General features: G+C 39.9%; 1 protein-coding gene across 2 annotated transcripts in view; it reads right to left on the bottom strand.

The window, feature by feature from the left end:
* The window catches only part of TTC39B (tetratricopeptide repeat domain 39B), a 76,515-nt gene that overhangs the window by 18,787 nt on the left and 37,365 nt on the right, over positions 1-20,363 (bottom strand). For both annotated transcript variants that reach the window (XM_030968446.1, XM_030968447.1), the window contains exons 3-6: positions 6,217-6,321; positions 4,524-4,655; positions 2,651-2,727; positions 1,448-1,515 (exon numbers count right to left, since the gene is read on the bottom strand). In XM_030968446.1, the coding sequence (XP_030824306.1) occupies positions 1,448-1,515; positions 2,651-2,727; positions 4,524-4,655; positions 6,217-6,321 (382 nt within the window). The remainder of the gene's footprint in view (positions 1-1,447; positions 1,516-2,650; positions 2,728-4,523; positions 4,656-6,216; positions 6,322-20,363) is intronic.

Genomic DNA, 20,363 nt, shown 5'->3' with positions numbered 1-20,363 from the left:
ACCTCTAGGAAAACCAAAACAAAGCCACAATGTACTTGCCATCAAAACTAAATTCCTGAAAAGTAAAATATTGGTTCAACAGGATGAAATTTTTTCTCCTAGAATTCACGTAAAAGGGGAAGATGCTGGCATTTCAGAAATGCAAATTTAAATACTTAGGAACGGTATATACAACGTGGAAAACGAAAAGAGCAACAAAAAAAGGCCTCAGAATGATCAACCAAAGGAAATTCTGGCTTCCATAAAAAGATTACCATTTTAAAACTCCTCATCTCTCTGTCTGCAAGTCTGAACACCCAAATGCCAGTGTTTCAGTACAAGAATTCTATTTCCCTCTGAATGTTTACATTTGTGTTATCATCATCATCCTAACACTAATCATGGTCAGCCAAAGATGAAAAATATGGGGCAGCACAGCAACCAGCAGAGTAGGGTATTACAGCCAAAAGCAATACAGATGTGGTGTTTCAGAGAAAATATACATCTAATGTTTTTTTATTATTTCATACAGTCCTAACTCACCTCCTTCAACAACATCCTTTTCTGGTTAAAACAGACTCCACCCACCCAATAAAAATAAAGAGGGTTGCATCCACATAGCTAGTAAAGGAGCAAGCCAATTACAGGAAAGACTCACATTCCATTAATAGTATTTCCCGACACTTCTGGCCAAATCAATTAGTTCATAAGTCATAAGCCAAAGGAACTTAATCTGACCTTAGTATCCTATGTGCCTCACTTCTTTCTCATAATTTATACTGGAAAAGATTATCTATAATATATATTTAATAAACACTTGTTAAACACTCACATACCTTCAAAAAGTATGATGAACAACTCCTGTTTTCAGGAATCAAGTTTCAAATTGAATTTGAAAACTCTGTAGCATGAAGTCCCTGAATCACAACCTAAATCACTAGCACCACACGGTATAAAATACCAGATCTTTCTGTGAGCTGAATTGTTACCTCAGCAATGCTAAGCATGCCCATTTTATAAGCATTCATTACTGTATTATTCCTGACACCATGTGCATACAGAGCAAGAAGGAATTGGAAACTACACATGTGTACCAGCTGAAGTTTTGTTAGTTGGAAAACATTCTACCCATTCATGCAAAAAATGACTTGCACTTTCAAACAATACACTTCCTCATACTTGAAAACATTTTTATGCAGGCACTGGATACTGTCCAATGCGATGCAAATCATTTAAACATACCACCTCGTATAAAATAGGAGGTATATTTAAAAGGTGGTATGTTCATACCTTAGGGTAATACCTTGGGGTATCTGAATATCATCTTTGGTTATTCATACAAACAAAGAGAGAACTTTGCTGAGCAGCACAAGATTTACCATACTTTCAATCGCTGCCATGAAGTAACATTCACTAGCAAAAGATTTTTATTTGAACATCACATCTTTTGTAGAGAAATTGACTTTACCTGTACGAAGGTGAGAGCGGCTTTCTGTAATAAGCACTCAGCATAGCAGATTTCAGCATGCATTTCCTCTATATAAGAAAGAAAAGTTATTTACTATCAGCAATGTCATTGTCAATCAATACTGTCTTCTTGGGGTCAATGGAACAAACAAAATGCTGCCAAGACAAGAAAGAAAAAAAAAAGAAAGAAAAAAAAAAGCAAAATTCTGCTGTTGCCATTTCAGTAACTGCTGAGTAATAGCTGTAACACACAAATCCCAACAGAATTCTTCTATTTCCCTTCTTCTCAGACAAAATATTGTCAGAGCTGACCTCAGCCTATGGCAAAAGCTACCTGACATTCTGGAAGATGGGTCTCCTATTATTTTCATTGATTCTAAGCTTAACAGCCACAGCAACTCAGTCCTTCAGGACTCCTTCCATGTCTTACAAGACATTTCTGTAAATGAATAGTAACCCTCATGGAGGTTCAGGCTTTTTCTACATCCACTGAGACATTATGAACAGGTTTTCACCAAGTCATGCTTAACAAACTGAAAGCCCCAGGCAGACTTTCTGTCTTCATGCAGCACTAAAGTACATTTGATTTAACACACATGACACAAGTTGCTCTGCACCCATGCTGCAAGACCAGCCACATGCACAAGGCTGCTGTATGTACAGTGCATACGTGGTGAGTTTGATGTGTCCAAGTATTAAAGAGGATTCTTGTGCCAGGTTAGAAAAAAATGCATACTTGACTCTGCCTGAATCAGAAATAGGAGATCAGCATTTTCAGAGCCATGAACAATGCACTGATACCATCTCCCAAAACACCTTAAGGCAAAACAGACAAGCACAAAACTCGTTAATATATTCAGATTCCAATGCAACTAATGACAAGGATGTACTCCTCCACATCAATGGTTCTTAAACTTTTGGGAGCTCTCTTAAGTCAAAAAAAGGAAATTTCCCTTCAGTCCTATAATGTGTTGTGAAAGGCATTCCTTTCTTAATTCATGCATGCTCAGAGACAAAAAAAACCATTAGCCTGAATTCTCCACTGAAGCTTTGCATTCAAATTAGAAAAGATTATATACATGATTTGTATGTTTATTACTGTAAGACACTAGTAAAGTCACAGAGTTAAGCATATTTGTATACATTGGTAGGGGTAGTTTTGAGCTTTTTTCACTTTTTTTAACTGTATTATTTAACTACTTACCTTCAGTCAACTGATCCACTGTCTGTTTAGAAACTAGGTTGGACAAGGATTCCACCACTGTGCTTCGTTTCCTGAATCTAAATAGGTTGTGCATGGAAGAAAAGAAAGCCATACATTTCAACACAAACCTAAATTTAATAACGGGAATTCTTAAAAACTTCCAACTAAAATTTACAGAGATTCTTAGCAAAATGATCATTTGTCAACAGTTTCAGTTCTTTCAGTAGTCCAAAGACTTGTATGCCTCTAGGCTAAAGAGCCTATCCAACATTAAATGCATGCTTGCAACTTCAATTAATCTACGTTAAATGTATGACAGCTTCAACCCCACTGCCACACACTAGCTACAGAGGTGTCCCTGATGCTGGGCAAGACACCTTAACTGGAATTCAAAGATTTATGAATTGCTTTTTTCTGTTTCTTAAACATGCACTCAAAATTAGAATGAAAAAATGAAAAGGAGTTCTGTTTTCAACAAAAATGTTTCAGTATTTTATGGCGGTTTATGCCAGATAAAATGCCAAAACAATCACACACTTTACTTCCAAGAGATCTCAACTGCACGTTTTAATTCCAAAAATTAATTTTTGGCAAAAAATTACAAAAAACTCAGCTTTACGAAGAAGCTAGAGAAGCAACGCTATATTCAGAATATGAATGCACTCTGTAAACTAGGGAGTCAGTGATTATAAATACTAACCATTAGCTTATCATTTTTGTTTACACTACACATTGACAATTGTGGGATCCTGAGAAGAAGATTATAACACTACACATTAACATAATGCACACAAGAAAAGAGTCAATTAAGGTACATGCAGTTATGGTAATTATTCAACTTTGAACATTTAATTGCCTTTCTCTTGCATTTTTATGATTTTTGCGACAGACTAGACCAGAGTACTCATGAATTAAAGTTTATATCCTGCAGAGATGAAATCTTGAACCGCAGCTGTCTAGACTAGAGGGGCATCTAATCTTCAGACACACTGAACAACACAGTTCAGATGAAACTGCAAATTCATAGCACATCCAAAAAAGATGCAGAAACTGCTGACCCCTTCTCTTCTTCAGATAGCATCTGATAACATTTTCTCATCTCTTCTTTGCCACGGCTAAGATGATGATGATGTTACATGTCTAAACTAATCATTTTTTGGGAAATCATTGTGATAAAATAGACTAACCAATATGATGAAGAACCAGCAAAGCAGAAGTAACTTCTATTTTTCTCAGAGATTTGTTTAAACTTTAGCTTTCACAACCTATTTTCTAACGGCTTTTTTGCTGTTCAAAGAAAGACCAGAAGCAAAATGTTCAGTCCAGATAATTTCTGATGTAAGCAACAGAAATTGCTGCTAAAATTATTAATTTCAAGGTAAGCTAAACACGTTTGTAACAACAACAACAAAAAACTTATTTCGTTTTCAGCAGAAACCTTAGTACAAGCTTAATTGTATTAGACTATTGGTTCAACCTTTGGAAACAACTTTTTTAAGATGTTTTCATGCTGAGAGGGGACAATTCAAAATATAGGCCTTTAAACTTTTGGAAAAATAAGAAGTCACAGCTGCCAATAGCTCAGATAGTTCAAAAATGTCAGTTTGTGTGTAGGTCCACACAGTGAAACAACCATTTAACTAACTGTAGTGGCTATTAATACCCACACAGGACAAGTCTGTTGTTGCCACAAAACCATGTAGAAAAATATCCTCACCAGTAATAATTGTTTAGTGGGACTTACTCCACCTTTACAAATTTAGACCACTCTCATACAGACAAGTCTGCTTTAAAAACAGGGAACTGGGGTATGTCACAAATAATACTTTTTTGGATTTAGTATCTCATAACGGTTGGGATTGCTTGGGCTCACCTTTGGCAGGTTTGCAAAGCATCCTTCATTGTAGAAATTCCCATTTGTATATCCTGCTGTTCAAAGGTCATTGCAGCTTGCATAACTAAAATAGTGCTGTATCCAAGTGCATGGTACATACTATCTTTGGACCTAGGGAAAACATTAATCTTGTGCATTTAAGCAACACTTTACATTGCAATTCAAAATTAAATGCAGAGACACTTGTATTAATTTGTGAAAAGACAGAAGAATTAAGCAGGAAAGTAACAGATCTGAGAATATAATCTACAACTGTTTATTGGATAGTTAGGACTTAAATACCTTGAATAGACACCATTTTAGCTTACTTTCTTGACTTGTTAGAGAGCACTCACATCTCATGAGTTTGTAATAGATAAGGATAATAAACTTCAGGGTGAGACTTCAAAAACAAAGTCTCCTGAGTTTTATTCTCCCTGACCTTGGAGCAAGAAAGATCCTGGTATTCCAATGTCACCCTGGTTTTTTAAGATTTTCTAGGCCTTCTGATATTGACATTCTTGTGGTGAACTTTCTCAGACACTTTCTGTAAATAACTGATTGTTTTGTCTTCTTTTATGGAGGAGGAGAAAGTTGATGGACTGTTGGTTTGACCAGTGTCATTGGAGCGGCATCCCTATCACCCTCCAATCCGCTGTCACTTTTGGAAAACTATAAATGTTGGAGTCAGGAAAATAAACGCTCTTTTTCTTCCTTCACCTTGAGAAGGTAGTGTGCTTGTGTTCTTTCGTGTCGTATAGTGACATTCCAACAGTAATATCATCTTCCACTGAGCTTCACTACAACTAATTCTAAGAGATAATATTCCTGGCCTACTGCCTTCCTCACACGAACTCTCCAGAGCACTAAAAGCAAACACTTGATAGCTGTGTCATCCTTCTGGCGTTTCATTTAAGCTGTCTTTGAGCTTGTTCATACAACATCAACCAACACATCACTCTTAATCCATTCTTACTAGCATCAAACTGCAGAGTGAGAATAGTACTCCACTCTATTAACATGGGCTACATATCCCTCTTGCCAACACATCCCTCAATACCATGTACTCCTTTCAGACACAGACGAGAGAAGAATGGTGGACAGGATTCAGATCCCAGTCCTGAAAATCAGCCACTCAGACTGCCTCCCCATGAAGTCACAGGTAAGACAGGTTTCACCTGTGAACTTCTCCATATTCTTTAATTCCCTACATCTGCACTGCCAACTTTTCTTCTCAGGGGATGAAAGGCAAGAGGGGAACAAGGACAATATTCAGAACATAAAAAGATGAGCTTAAAGATAAGCACCAGACTCAAACATAATATAAAACACAACCAAAAGACTATTCTGGAGCTTTGTTCCAGCTTTTCTGTATTGTCAAAAGCAGTTTCATTGTACAACTTATTTGATCAAAGATGCATTAAATATGACATTGCTCCCCAGCCTCTCCCTTTGGCGTGAGGACAGACAGCTTGAGTGATCAACTCTAACATCACAATTCAGTGCTTCATAAGAGTTTTTGAGGTGGTTTTAATGACTCAAAAAATTTTTTAAAAAACCACAAATACGGAGAATTTTCTCTTTTGGAAAAAAGAGAATAAATTAAAACTACTATCTTCAGACACTTTAAATTAATCTTCAGGTACTAAATACTGTCTGTTTACAACAACTTCAGGAAATAACAGAATCTCACCATGGACGAAGTAGTTCCAGCGCTTCAGAGAACTTATTGTTTAGAAATAAGTTCAGTGCCATTGAACATTCTTCCAGAGCACATTTGAGATCCATCTTGGACGCCCTACAAAACAGATTCTTAGTTTACTCAAACTGTAAATATAAACAAAAAAATTAGAATGTCTTTTCCTTATGTAACACAGGTCTTTTGTAGTGATTTTGTTTTCATAATTTAGCTTTTCAAAACCAAAGCATATGCCTAACACTTCATCTATGTTACACACGTGCATCGCTTATTTAAGCGATGTTTACAGCTCTGTCCTCCTAATCTTACCAGAGAAATTCTCAAAATTTATCATCGTGTCCAAGCTCTCAATCTTTCCCATCAGTACAAATGCTCTTCCAGACTCTGCTCATATCAGAATCTCAAAAGAGGTCACAAGACAATATTTTAATCTAAAAAAAGCAATAAGCAGACACTCATACAGCAAACAGGTACTACAAACAGTCCTGTCAGAAACCTGCAGCTATGCCAATAGCTTTTGTTCATCCTAATTTGCTTCAAGTAAAAGCACTTGCACTTGCTTAAGCAAAACCCATCCCAACAAACCCATTCTTTGGCCAGTTCTGCCTGAAATACTCAGGAGCACTCACAAATTATTCTGTGAGCCAAACCTGGGACAAACTGACAATCATGGTAGTGACATACAGCTAGAGGCTACATAGCCATCAATGTGCACAGATGGATCTGGAAAAGATAATCTCTCTAAAGCTTTAAAACAACAGGTTTAAACTAGGTAATGGGCTTTCTCCAAGTACGGTTAAGCAGTGGTAAGCAACAGATCATGTCAATGAGATAAATATTTAAGTACTGACCAGAAGTAAAGAACTCTAAAGGAGGAATTTAAGAAGAGAACAACAGAGGAGTACAGCTCTCTAAATCTAACAGTAACACACACAGAAAACAAACACAGAGTGGGGGGGGACATGAAAATATGACTGGACGGGGGGCTTTTTTGGCCCCCAAAGAACAGTGTTAAAACAGCTTATAAAGACCAAAACTTTTTTAAATCATTCAATTTTATTAACTAATTCCAGGAACAACATCTGCTAGCAAAAACATTCCAAATAAGTATTTTTTAACTAGATTTAAAGGCTGATTTTTTTTCCTAGTACAAAAGCAAGGACCCGAATTAGTCCCTTAATAACACATCATCCCTACCCCCTACGTGTTCCCATGCTTTTGTATCTTCTTTTCACATTTGTGTCTAATTAAACTCTTTTCACTTGGTCCATGCCTAGTTAGATTACTCATTCCATTTGCTCTGCCTTTCCTGCTAGGAAGAATGGGTTAGTTGCTTTCAAAAGTTTTTCAAGAAGGTAAAAAAAAAAGCTGGGAGGAGAGTGGGGAGGAAATTTCTCCTTCCTTTACATACCAAATTGGCACTAGTTGTCTTTAATTGCAAATAAAAAAATCACCACCACCATCACATCAGTAAGTGAAGTTCATATTTACTAGACACCAAGAATGAGTTTTTATTTTTTCATACTTGCACACTACAATTATTTTGAGACTATCACTGAAGCAGTGGCTTGTTCCAGGTCTCCCCCCAAACAAATGCCAAGGTCAGTACTAAGGTGTGTGGAATCTTCAAAATTACAGAGGACAAATGGCGCTTCTGGTCCTCTCCTTCTTGCAGGCATGGTTACTAACTTTGTGGTGGGCCAAGAACTCTGTGAACCATGGGAACAGAAAAACCCCTTGTGAGGCAATTTTCTGCTTCATAGACTATGGAGAATATGAACAGTGATCTGAAGTCAAGAGAGGGAAGAGAATGGCAAGCAAGACATGTATAACCATACAGTTCATAAAACAATCTGAAGAAACACAGACCACTGGTAACTACAGGTAATTTAACAACTGCCTCAAACACTAAGTTTCAAAGTATTGGTATTCAGTCTCAAAACAGTATGCTTCCCATATGAGAAGCATCAGCAGAGAAATAATATCACAGTACTCCACCACTGTAGCACTTCTCCGAAGGCAAGGACCAAGGTCTAAGGGAAATGTTTTGTTTTCAACTGCTTTACAAAGCCTCATCTTAGTGAACAGAAATACGTTTTCTGTACTTGTATGGTGTAAATCTGCACACTTCTAACTCTGCAATCAGAAACTGTTGGAACTTCCACTGGACAGAAAATCTAATCTTTATTTCATTTAACACACCCATGGACATGACAGCATTTTAGCTGCAAATATGGATGGTTTGCCATCAGGCTCCCAAATCCCATCACACCACCAGCTTGAGCATCACCACAGTATATATCAGTATTTGCAAACTGATCTCATAAACCAGGGTTGTGTAAGGACACAAAACTGTATTTTCCCAGTTAAATGCGTAAGAAGCATATCTCTCCAGCACCTGGCTACCATGTTTTTTCCCTTTATTACAGACTCGTTCCCCTGATGCTGCCTATATGTGACCAAAGTCTGCAGACAATGCAAACAGTATTCCTTAAGTTAATGTATTTTATGTTCCCTGCACCAAGCATGCTGATGACATTACTCTGCCACTTCAGACATAAAACTTGGGAAGCTAGTTTTCTCAAACTGTTATTTCTGGTAAGTGAATCATATTCTCTACCAGAAAATTCCTCATTCCTGTTTCATTACTCTTCATATATATTTTCTAATGTTTTCCTATGTCCTGCAGCAGAAGAACATAACCGAAAGGATTTGTTTTAACTCAGATTCATAACTTGATAGCGGAATAGTCAGAAGAAAGGAGCATACTGACTCAGAAGCAACTTGGTTATCTTTGCTGGCATTTCTATGCAGTGGCTCAGAATAAGCACATTTCCTCTTTTACTCCTGAAACATCACAAACCAATTTCTACAGCAAGTTACCAGACTAGCGAACAGTTCAGTCAGTAATGCTGACTCTCACTCTCTTTCTGACTCATGCTGTTTTCCTTCTATCTTATTTTTTTCTCCTATCTCCACATAGTTTTCCTGGAATGGACGGGAACTTTATACATTTTAGCACATTAGATGAACATATTCTTTAACATACCCCAGAGCAGATAACGTGAACACACTACTTCAGGGATGTTATTATGGATTTTATGCCTAGTGATTTACTATGGATTTTACACCTGGTGTCATGGTTTAACCCCCAGGTTTAACAGTCAAGCCCCATGCAGCAGCTCACTCACTTCCCCAGCAGTGGGATCAGGGAGAGAACTGAAGGGTAAAAGCTAGAAAACTCATGGGCTGAAATAAAGACAGTTGAATAGGGAAAGCAAAAGCCTCACACACAAACAAAGCAAAAAAGGAACTAATCCACTGCTTTCCATGGGCAGGAAGGTGTTCAGCCATCTCCAGGATAGCAGGGGGCCCTATCACAGATAACAGTGACTTGAGAAGACAAACATCATGACTACAAACGTGCACCCTTCCTCCCTCTTCCCTCAACTTTATATACTGAGCATGACGTATGGTATAGAATATCCCTTTGGGGCCAAATTTGGGTCATCTGCCCCTGCTGTGTCTCTTTCCAATCTCCCACACACATGCAGTCTCCTTGCCAGTGGGACTACACAAAAAGCAGAAAAGGCCTTGGCTGTGGGAGGTGGTGATCAGGGAGGTCCCTGATCAGCAATAACAAAAATATCTCCATATTATCAACCCTAAGTTCTGCACAAATCCAAAACACAGCCTCATACCAGATGCTGTGAAAATGGTTAACTCTACCCTAGCCAAAAACAACACTTAACCATCCCTTATTCCGTACCCTTTATGTCACACCAAATGTCACACTTCCCAGTAGCCCATCACCTTCCCTACTTACCTGTTTTGATAGATATACAGACAGACATCATTCCCCTAGTCTGTGGAACACCTTTGTCAATGTTCATAAAACGTCCACAAAAAATTTTTGTTGAATCCATGCAGTCTATGACTTTGTCCTTCACCCTTGGTAACAGCCTTTTGTCTTAAGTTGCAAACATAAGATGTGGCTGGGGGTGTGTATTCTATTGCCATCTGTTAGAAGTGGGGCAGTTATCTTCTGTTAATTGGGCCACTTGCTAAAACCAGGTGGGGCAGTTTTCTTTATTTTCCACAACCCATCCTCCCTCCTGGAAGATATTTTCTGTTAATGGGCCATTGAGTCTCACTGTATGACTGACAAAATGACATCATCCCATTGTGAGATGCTCCGCCCAGGGGGAGGAGCCAAGCATTCCTACCTGAATATAATCTGAGATTTGGAATACCACAGGCGGCCTTTTCCCACTGCATTACCAGAGAAGCAGCTTTTTTCCACTGGATTCCCAGAGGAAGACCAGGCCCATCTACACTGCCACTGGACTTTCAGAGGAAAACTGCACCCTTTTACAGGATCATTGTTTCAGCAGGACCACATCTGTCACTCCAGCAGGACTGCAGCCACCATTTAATCAGACTGCTACCAACACCCTGACCAACAGGGTGTCAGGTTGTATTCTGACTCTGTTAGTATTGTTTTATATTACTGCATTTTTATTTTTGTGGTTTTTTATTTTTCCTAATAACTGTTATTACTACTCCCGTATCTTTGCCTGAGAGCCTCTTAATTTCAAAATCATAAAAATTCAGAAGGAGGGGGTTTACATTTTCCATTTCAAGAGAGGCTCCTGCCTTCCTTAGCAGATACCTGTCTTTTCAAACTAAGACACTTTTCTAACCAGGCAGCAATGTTTTGCCACAACTTAGCAGCCCAGATGGGTTTACCCCTAGGTTGCCAGTTATTCCGCTCCCATCACTGCCACCACCCCCATGGGGCCACCACCCATGAATCAGCACAGAGGCAGGAAAAAAAAAAAAGCATTGGCCATTTCTCTCCTTCAGAAATGTCAACGGCCAATTGGATGGCTTTCATCTCTGCTTATTTACTCAATTCATGTTCTCCTCCAGCAACTTCTGTTACTTGTCATAGGGGACTCTATACAGCTGCTTTCCCACAAGCAGAAGGATTAATCAGTAAACAAGGCATATTGCTTCTCAGTTTCTGGGAATTTATTATATACTGGGGCCTCTTCAGCACAAGTCTGGTGACATTCCAAAAATCTTTGCCTTCTGGTCAGCCCACAATTAATTCCAAGTTTCCTGCATGACAAGGCTTTCCTATCCAAACTCTTTATGTGATCAATGCAACTCCTTTAGTCCCTTTGAGCATCCAACTCAACGCAGGTAACAGTGGTGCCAGAAGCTGTGTGTCAGTACCAATCATCCCTGAAAGGTGCCAGTATCTCCTTTTCAGTTAGAGTATAGTGGGCTTCAGATCCTCTGTATGCTCAGCTCCAAAAACCTGGAGGTCAGCCTCAAAACTTCCCTGGTGCTTTCTGCCAGAGGCTCCAGGTAGGTCCATTCTCTCCAGCTGCAATAAAAAGCCTTTTTTTTTTACATATGTTCAGACTGGCCTGTGTTCAGACTGGCCCAAGGGCTACAGCATGAACAATTTCCTACCTGATTTGTTCAATGGCTTGTTGCTGCTCAGAGGGCTATTTGAAATCATTCTTCTTCCAGGTCACTTGGTAGAGAGGGCTACAATCAGACTGCAAGCTGGAATGTGCATTCTACAAAATCCCACAACACCTAAAAAGTCAAGTGTCTTTTTCTTGCTAGTTGCTGGAGACATCAGTGTTATCTTAATAAAAACCACTGGGATCTGACAATGTCCATCTTGATTCCTAAAAGCTGGATCTCTGTGTAGGTCCCCTTACCTTATTCTGTTTCATGGCAAAACCAGCTTTTAAAAGGAATGGATTATTTGCTTCCTTTTCTCAAAAACTTCTGCTGTATTTTCTCATAAAATGGTATCACTAACACACTGCAGGTGTTCCAGAGCTTCACCTTGTTCCAGTCTTCATCAGTCTGTGGCAGATGATACAGCTGTGATTCCTTCTGACTGGCAGTCAATTCCAGGTACTGTGGACACAGCTCCAAACAAAAGCAAACTGTGGCCTGCACTCTGCTCTCAAAGGAACTAACAAAAACAAACAGCAGTATCAATTGTGGCACCACATTGCTTCCTTTGCCTCCAGCTCGTATGGAAGTTCCAATATATCCAGTACACCAGGACTCAGAGGTGGTATAACTTCATTCAAGCCACAGTTTACTATCAGCCTCCACTCTCCACTGGACTTTCATACTGGCCATACAGGGCTGTTAAAGGTAAGCAGATCTTGCTGACCACTCCTTGGCTCTCTAGGTGACAAATTAGTTTATAAATGGGAATTACAGAGTCTACATTGTGAGACACTGCTTCTAGTGCACTGTTGTGGTGGCAACTGGCACCTGCTGTTCTTCAGCCCCAGAACAAAAGGGATGTCTGAAATTTCCTCAATCTACAGGGTAGTTATACCAAAGCCCATCAACAGCATTTCGAATCCTTCACATATCCTCTCCTGAGAGAGTCTATGCCAAGGATGAAGAGAGCCTCTGCTCCCGTCAAGATAGGGTACTCCTGCCACTCATGCCAGTCAGGCCAGTCTCAGCTTCCAATACAGTCAGCTCTTTGGATCCCTCTGTCATCCCAGAAATCCAAATGGATCCATCCCTATGCAGCTTGATGACATTAGGGTACATTGTGCACCAGTGTCTACTGAATCATTGTATTCCTGTGGGGCTCCTGTGCCAGGCCATCAAACCCACACAGTCCAGTGGTTTCAGTGGCATCACCACAGTCAGTGGGAGTGGAGCAGTCACAGTGTCTTTCAGGTGGATGGAGCAGCTGCAGGGCCTGTTGTCATCTCACCATCATATTTAGAGACCTTGTTTCTCTCCTGCAGGTACTAAGCAGTGTTGAACATCGTGACAGAACAACTTTTTTTCAATGTTTTACTAGTTTTTCTGGATTCTGCACTTGTTCAGGAGTAAAGGTGCAAGCGCACTAAAGGCGCTCACTGCCCTAGGTACTGGCCCATACAACCCCAAACACTCTGCCATTCTGAATTATCCAGCTTTTCAGCAGATCTCATGTTATTAGTCTGACCTTAAACAAAACCTGAACCATATGCAACAACATGCTGGCTCCGAGCAAAATAAACCCAGGCTGGTTTCAAGGGCAGTCAAAGGATATCCAAGAACCTTTAAAATCTTGACTACCAGCCTGGAAGACAAGTAAGGGAAAAAAAAGGAGGAGAAAAAGATATAGAAAGGTGTCTCCCTCATAGGCTGCTCTTCCGAGGAACCAAAAAAACAAAGATGTGATCATTAATTGCTCCCAGTAGGTGACTCCCAAAGCACAAAGGTGCCTGCAGTCTTGAATACAGACACACCACGCTGGTGACCAGCGTCATTATCATGTGATAAGCCCATTCCATAAAATACAACACACAGAACATGTACTGCAAGTAAGGAATTACTTCTGTAATACAGACAAAATACCACAAGTATGAGAGCAAATAAATCCATATTGAAACCAGCAACTATTAAACCAATAGAATGAATGTTTATAACAATTTTATTTTAACACACTCTAGTCAGATATCTCCTGATCTCAATCCTTTGCGCCCCACACTAGGCAACAAAAGAGACCCGTGTGGTTTAATCCCAGATGACAGCCAAGCCCCATGCAGCTGCTCACTCACTCTCACACTGGTGGGAAGGAATTGTAAGGGTAAAAGCTAGAAAATTTGTGGGTTGAGATAAAGGGAATTCAACTGGGAAAACAAAAGCTGTACAAACAAGCAAAGCAAAACAAGGAATCAACTCACTGCTTCCCATGGGCAGGCAGGTGTTCAGCCATCTCCAGGAAAGCAGGGCCCCATCACACATAAAATGGTGACATGGAAAGACAAATGCTGTCATTGTGAATGTCCTTTCCTTCTTCCTTCTTCCCCCCACTTTAGATACTGAGCATGATTGTCATATGGTCTGGAATATCCCTTTGGTCAGCTTGGGTCACCTGAACTGCAGAATCACATAGAATTAACTAGGTTGGAAAAGGCCTTTGAGATCAAGTCCTATCTATGACCAAAAACCACTGCGTCAGCTAGGCCACAGCACCAAACGCCACACCAAATCTTGACTCTTAAACACCTCCAAGGGTGGGGGTGACTCCACCACCTTCCTGGGCAGCCAATGCCAAGTCATTCTTTCCGTGAAGAAATTCCTCCTAATGTCCAACCTGGACCTCCCCTGGTGTAGCTTAAGACTGAGTCTTCTTGTCATGTCACTGGCTGCCTGTGAAAAGAGACGGATCCCCACCTGGCTACAGCCTCCTTTCAGGCAGTTGTAGAGAATGATAAGGTCACCCCCGAGCCTCCTCTTTTTCAGGCTAAACAATCCCAGCTCCTTCAGCCATGCCTGACAGCATTTGTGCTCCAGACCTTTCATCAACTCCACTGCCCTTCTCCTAACACACCAGCATCTCAACATCCTTCCTAAATTGAGGGCACCAGCACTGGACACAGCACTTGAGGTGTGGCCTCACCAGTGCCGAATACATGGAGACAATCCCTGCCCTGCTCCTGCTGGCCACACTATTGCTGGCACAGGCCAGGATGCCATTGGCCTTCTTGGCCCCCTGGGCACAGCTGGCTCATGTTCAGCTGCTGTCAGTCACTACCCTGAGGTCCATTTCTGCCTGGCCACTGTCCAGCCACTCTGCCCCCAGCCTGTAGTGATGCATGGGGCACTGGCTGTTGAGGCCAAAGTGCAGGACCTAGCGCTTGACCTTGTTAAACCTCATTTTGTTACTCCACCCATCGATTCAGCCTGTCCAGGTCCTCCTGCAGAGCCCTCCTACCCTCCCTACAGTTCATCGATACTTGCACTCAATTTGGTGGCATCTGTGAATTTACTGCAGACACACTTGATCTCCCCATCCAGACCTCCAATAAAGATATTTAATGGGACTGGGCCCAACACTGATCCCTGGGGGACACCACCAATGAGCAACCACCAGCTGGATGCAGCACCATTCCCCTCCACTCTCTGGGCCTGCCATCCAGCCAGTTCTGAACCCAGTGAAGGGTGCACCTGTCCAAGCCATGGGCTGCCAGCTTTTCCAGGAGAGTGCTGTGGGAGACAGTGTCAAAGGCCTTGCTGAAGTCCAAATAGACAACATCCACCAGTTGGTTCACCTGGTCATAAAAAGAAACCAGGTTGGTCAGGCAGGAGCTGCACCTCTGAAATACATGCTGGCTGTCCCTCTTATGTGCCCTCCCAACCTCCTATGCACTCCCAGCCTCCTCACCAATGCAGCATTACAGAAAGCGGAAAAGGCCCTGGCTGTGCGTAAGCCCTGCTCACCAGTTACAAAAGCATCCCTGTATTATCAATCCCATGTTCAGCACAAACCCAAAACACAGCCCCATACCAGCCACTGTGAAGAAAGTTAATGCTACCCCAGCCAAATGAAATAAAAAGGATCAGAAAAATATGCTATACTGAATGTTACACCAAGATAATAGCATTACATTACAAAGAGAATAAAATGCTACTGTATTACAGTCCTGACACTTTAGGGATTTTTTTCCCCAACACATAGCATTTTTTAGGTTTTCCTCTCACTGCTATTTCAAACTTCTTTTTGGAAAAAAGAGGAAATGTTGTGAATTCCAGCAATAGTTTGTGTACCTTGAGTTTGGTGCTAAACTAATGAAATTATTCTAATTCAGTGGGAATATACTGTCTGTAAGCAAGTTAATTATTAGCAACTTTAAGTAGGTTCTTCTAACAAACTATTTGGAACCATGCCAGAAACAAAGCATAAGAATACAACCTGAAAACCCCAGACATATTGGAATACTCACTTATTAGGACAACAGTCCTCAAGATGAACACAGAACAAGAACATTATTAATTTAAATCATCAAAACAGTTTACAACTTAAGTTCCTTTCTTTTTTTCCTCCTCTATAGAAAAAGGGACCATAACTACTAGCCTAAAAAAAGGAAAAGTCAGTGTGTTAGTATTTAAAAGTTATGTAAACACGAGTAATGAGTTAGGCAATGACATCCATCTCTCTACATCAGGGCTTAGTCTAAGAGTATTCCTGAAAAGCTATAATATAGCTGAAGTTAAACCTTAACTTGGTATATGTGGTTGTCTTTGTATTTGCAGAAGATTTAGTAAGCTTTTAACAACCACCCCAGCTGCAGTGATTTATCAACTCTTCTCTTAGAAGGGGTTTCAGGAGGTAGTAATGGCAGAACTGAAGAAAAAAATTTACCTGTAATCTACCAGTGCTTTCCACCTTTTATATTAAATATTTAGGGCTGAGTTCCACATCGCTTTATGAACATCAGCTAGACTCAAATGTTCAAGCAACACTTTACATGAATAGGGACTGAAGAATTTAGTTCTTAAACTTCTAAACATTTTGTTGGCTCTTTTTACAACACAGCCAAAATAATCAGCCTTATCTGATAAACAACATTGAATTGCCAGCAAATTGGTTTCGTTCAGCTGTTCTTATCACAGGTAGCTTCACTACAGTTACTGCATATGTTTGTAATGATTAGTTGGAATAAAGCAAAATTTTAAGTAATAAAGACCACAAAAAAGTGAAACTAACAATAACTGTTTTAAGATAATCATATTAAGATGCAAATCTGACACAAACTAAAGGAAAAATAAGGTCTTCTAAAAATGCAGGAAATATGGAGAAAATGCTATTTTGAGTACAAGTATCAAGAAAACAAGATGCATTACAATTAAGAGAAAATTTTCCCAGAACATAAATACTGTAGTAAACAAGTGACCCTTAACATTTAGAGGAGCTTAATCAGAAGGAAAGTATTTTAGAGGCATTTACTTTCATAAACTTAAATAAGTATCACCCCATGTGTGAACTACAGTATCGGCAGCAAGCAGCTACCATATGCAGTACTGTTCTTGAACAACATTTATGCAAGTGTCTGTTGGAGTGTTTACTGCCAAACTAACAATGACAAAAACAGCTTTAAAATGGATTGCTCTCAGTTGGTTCTTGTCTTCTGGAGGAAGATTGTTAAGTCAAATAGTCACAATACGCTGTCAAAATCTGATCCTGTCACTATACAGAATGTTTATATGCTTCCTGAAGTAGATCCTTCCCTTCGCAGCAATGAATTGGTTCAAGAAAACTCAATATGGAGCTGCTTATGTTTTACCATATCAAAAAGAGTAACTATTTTAAACAGCCACAACATAACTTCTTAACAGGAATTAACAGTTGATCCTCAGTAGAATCTATCCCATACTTCCATTTTCTTGGCTAGAAGGCTCTGACTGTTTTTGTACACTGCTCTACTTCAACTTTACAGATCCCTTGTAATGTCCAAGAACAGTGGTAACTTGAAAGTTTTTTATTCTATCAAATACATTCTATCAAATATCTTTCCTCCACATACCAAGGGAACTATGTGCAGACCACACCATGCTTTTTCCACACACCTGACCCTGAGCTGTGTACTTCTATGCCTGCTTAGCATAAAATAAACTCAAATCCAGCCCTCCCATGTAGACCATCCAAGGGCCTGCCACAACGGCTGAAATGCCCCAGCCCTAGAGAGGCCAAAGCAGACAAGCAGAAACACCCCTCTCCTTTGCAGGCACATGTTAATGTCTTGAGTTCTATTGGTTTGTACAGTTGTTCCACCCCAGTTCAGTCCTCGTTCACCATATTTGTATATTCCCTAGAATGTTCTCCCCTCTCCTGATCCCCATTGGTCCCACTTTGCTGCAGTGTTCCATTCCTGTTACCCTACTGGTTCCCCTGGTTGGCTGTCCCTCCTCTGCACCACTTTCCCTTTTCCCACTGGTCCTTGACCCTCAGATCAACCCCCTTTTCCCCACATAAAACCCTGTGCCCCCCAGCCCAAGTTCATCTTTGTCCTTGGATGCTCTCCAAAGCAACACTCATCCTTTGGATCTCCAAACAAAGACCTGTTCTTCCCCTCTTTTGTCAGCCAGTGTAGCATGTGCGCTCTGGACCCCGAGTGCGCTGGTCACTCTCATAAGAGCCTGCTGAAGCACACCGCTTCACTCCCAGTCTCCTTGGAAGACTTCCTCCCAGCCAACATCAAAAGCTGGACTAAAATTACAGTATCAAAGGTCACAGTTTACAGGTCACAGAGATAATAAATCATCACTTCATGTTCACGTTTTGCATAACTTTACATTGCCAAAATGCACTTGATGTCCTCTTGCCTGGCTTTACTATAGCATAAATCCAAAACATTTGAAAAACTGTCACCACCATATTACTACTCTTTTTTTAAACTGAAATGACTCAGACATCTTGTATTACTGCAGCAGAAGTCTGTTCCTGGCATAATTCTTTTTGCTGTGTTTTAATTTAAAATGATGCTTCAGATTAGAAGCATGTCACTAGGACAAGAATACTAACATCCTTAATTCTGCAACATTTAAAAATCATACATTAAGAAAAAGGGAATTGTTAAGGAACAGGTTCTTTGTTGATTTCTGTCAGTCCTCAAACATTCAAACACCGGAAGTCCTGTCATAGTCTACTGTTACTTCAGTTTCAGTGATGGGGAAAGAGTCATCCTCCTTTACTGTGGCAGAGACACCTTCTTTCTGCCTAGCCCTGTAAAATACCATACAAACCCCATTTCTTTTATTTTATTTGACTATTTTATCTTCCACCAATGTGTCAATTCCTCTTGTGATTAACACCTTTCCTCTGTAAGGTTTCACATTCTTTCAATAAAGTTTAAGTAGAAAACACAAACTGTGTGTCTGTGGGTAATAGGAAACATCTCTATCATGTTTAAGGAAACACTAGTGAAGTATGGCTCTTAGTATCTATTTTTGCATCTTATCCCTCTCATGCATCACTTATATACCAGACAATAGTAATACTCCAGTTTTCTGTCTAATGCTGTACCAAAATTTAGATTCAATCCCTTCTTAAAGGACAGTATTAGATGCTATCACTTTTATTAGTCATTTGTACAGACAAAGTTGCAACACAAGTCGTCACGCAGAAGGTGAGAAACTTGTAGGAGTACTACCTTCCTATAACAGAGCAGTGGGTTGCACTACTGCTCATGGCAAAAGCCCACCAAGAGCATCATGAAATGAAGCAAAATAACTTGTTGCAAAGTCCTACTGAGATAGTCTGTTAGATCTACATTTTATGTTCTAGATTTTTCAGTGAAGGATGGTTGAAGGTAGTACAATCCACTGACACATACAGGAAATGTTCAAAAAAGCAAATGGAAATAGCTTATTAGTTGTGCTGGATTTTCTTACACAAGGGATTACTCTTGTATCTCACAAGTGAGAGACTTCTGTATGATTTGGTTTTAAACAAATACAAGCAGAAATGCACAACCTTTAGGAACAACTCCTGTATCAAGTCTGAACCTAAGGAATTCTCATGAATGCGGATTATTCTGAGGAACAACTGACATATGCAAGAAACTCCACACACACCTCAATCCCACACTACGCTAGAGCTAGCACATGTCTTTCAGTATCTTGTTGGACAGGTACAGGACTCAGCCTCTGAAGGGCCATCAGGCAAACCTCATGAAGCTGAAATTTTCTTCTTTCGCCTATAGGCATGCCATGCATACCTTTCACCCAGAGAATAATTCAGAAATGCAGAATCAAATTGAGTAACCTGTCTCACAGCTGAACATTTCTTGCTGCAAAGATATTAAAGTGTATTGTGTCCTTGACATTAAAGGGATCACAATATTTTTAAGTGGCCAATCACATCCAGTTTATGAACAAAAAGGATTCTTAAACCTCTTGTGTTAGTTTAAAATAATTCTGGAGAAATATAAGATCACATGATCAATATTTTTTTAATGAAAACAGAAAAACTGTTGCAAACTTTTTTATCATTTAATCTAAAACTTAGTGTTCAACACCACTTATAAACACATAACAGAAAATGCCTAAATGCTGTAAGAAAAATGCCTTAAAGCACACCGCTAGGCATATGAAACTATTTGCAATGTATATAAAGCATTTCCTGTCCTAGGCTATTACCATTAATACAGAAAGTCTGAAAACTTCAGTGAACTGGTCAGTATATTAAACAGTAACTTATTTTACCCAGGTATTAAATCCACTAGTCATACCTCCACAGCAAATTCTGCATTCATGATGTATACACCCCTTCTTATGAGAAGCATGAATTTTAAGTAAATAAAATA

This window comes from Camarhynchus parvulus, chromosome Z, assembly GCF_901933205.1.
Source record: "Camarhynchus parvulus chromosome Z, STF_HiC, whole genome shotgun sequence".
NCBI classification, from domain to species: Eukaryota; Metazoa; Chordata; class Aves; order Passeriformes; family Thraupidae; genus Camarhynchus; species Camarhynchus parvulus.
Note: the sequence above shows the minus strand (reverse complement) of the source record. Positions and strands in the feature narration are given on the sequence as shown.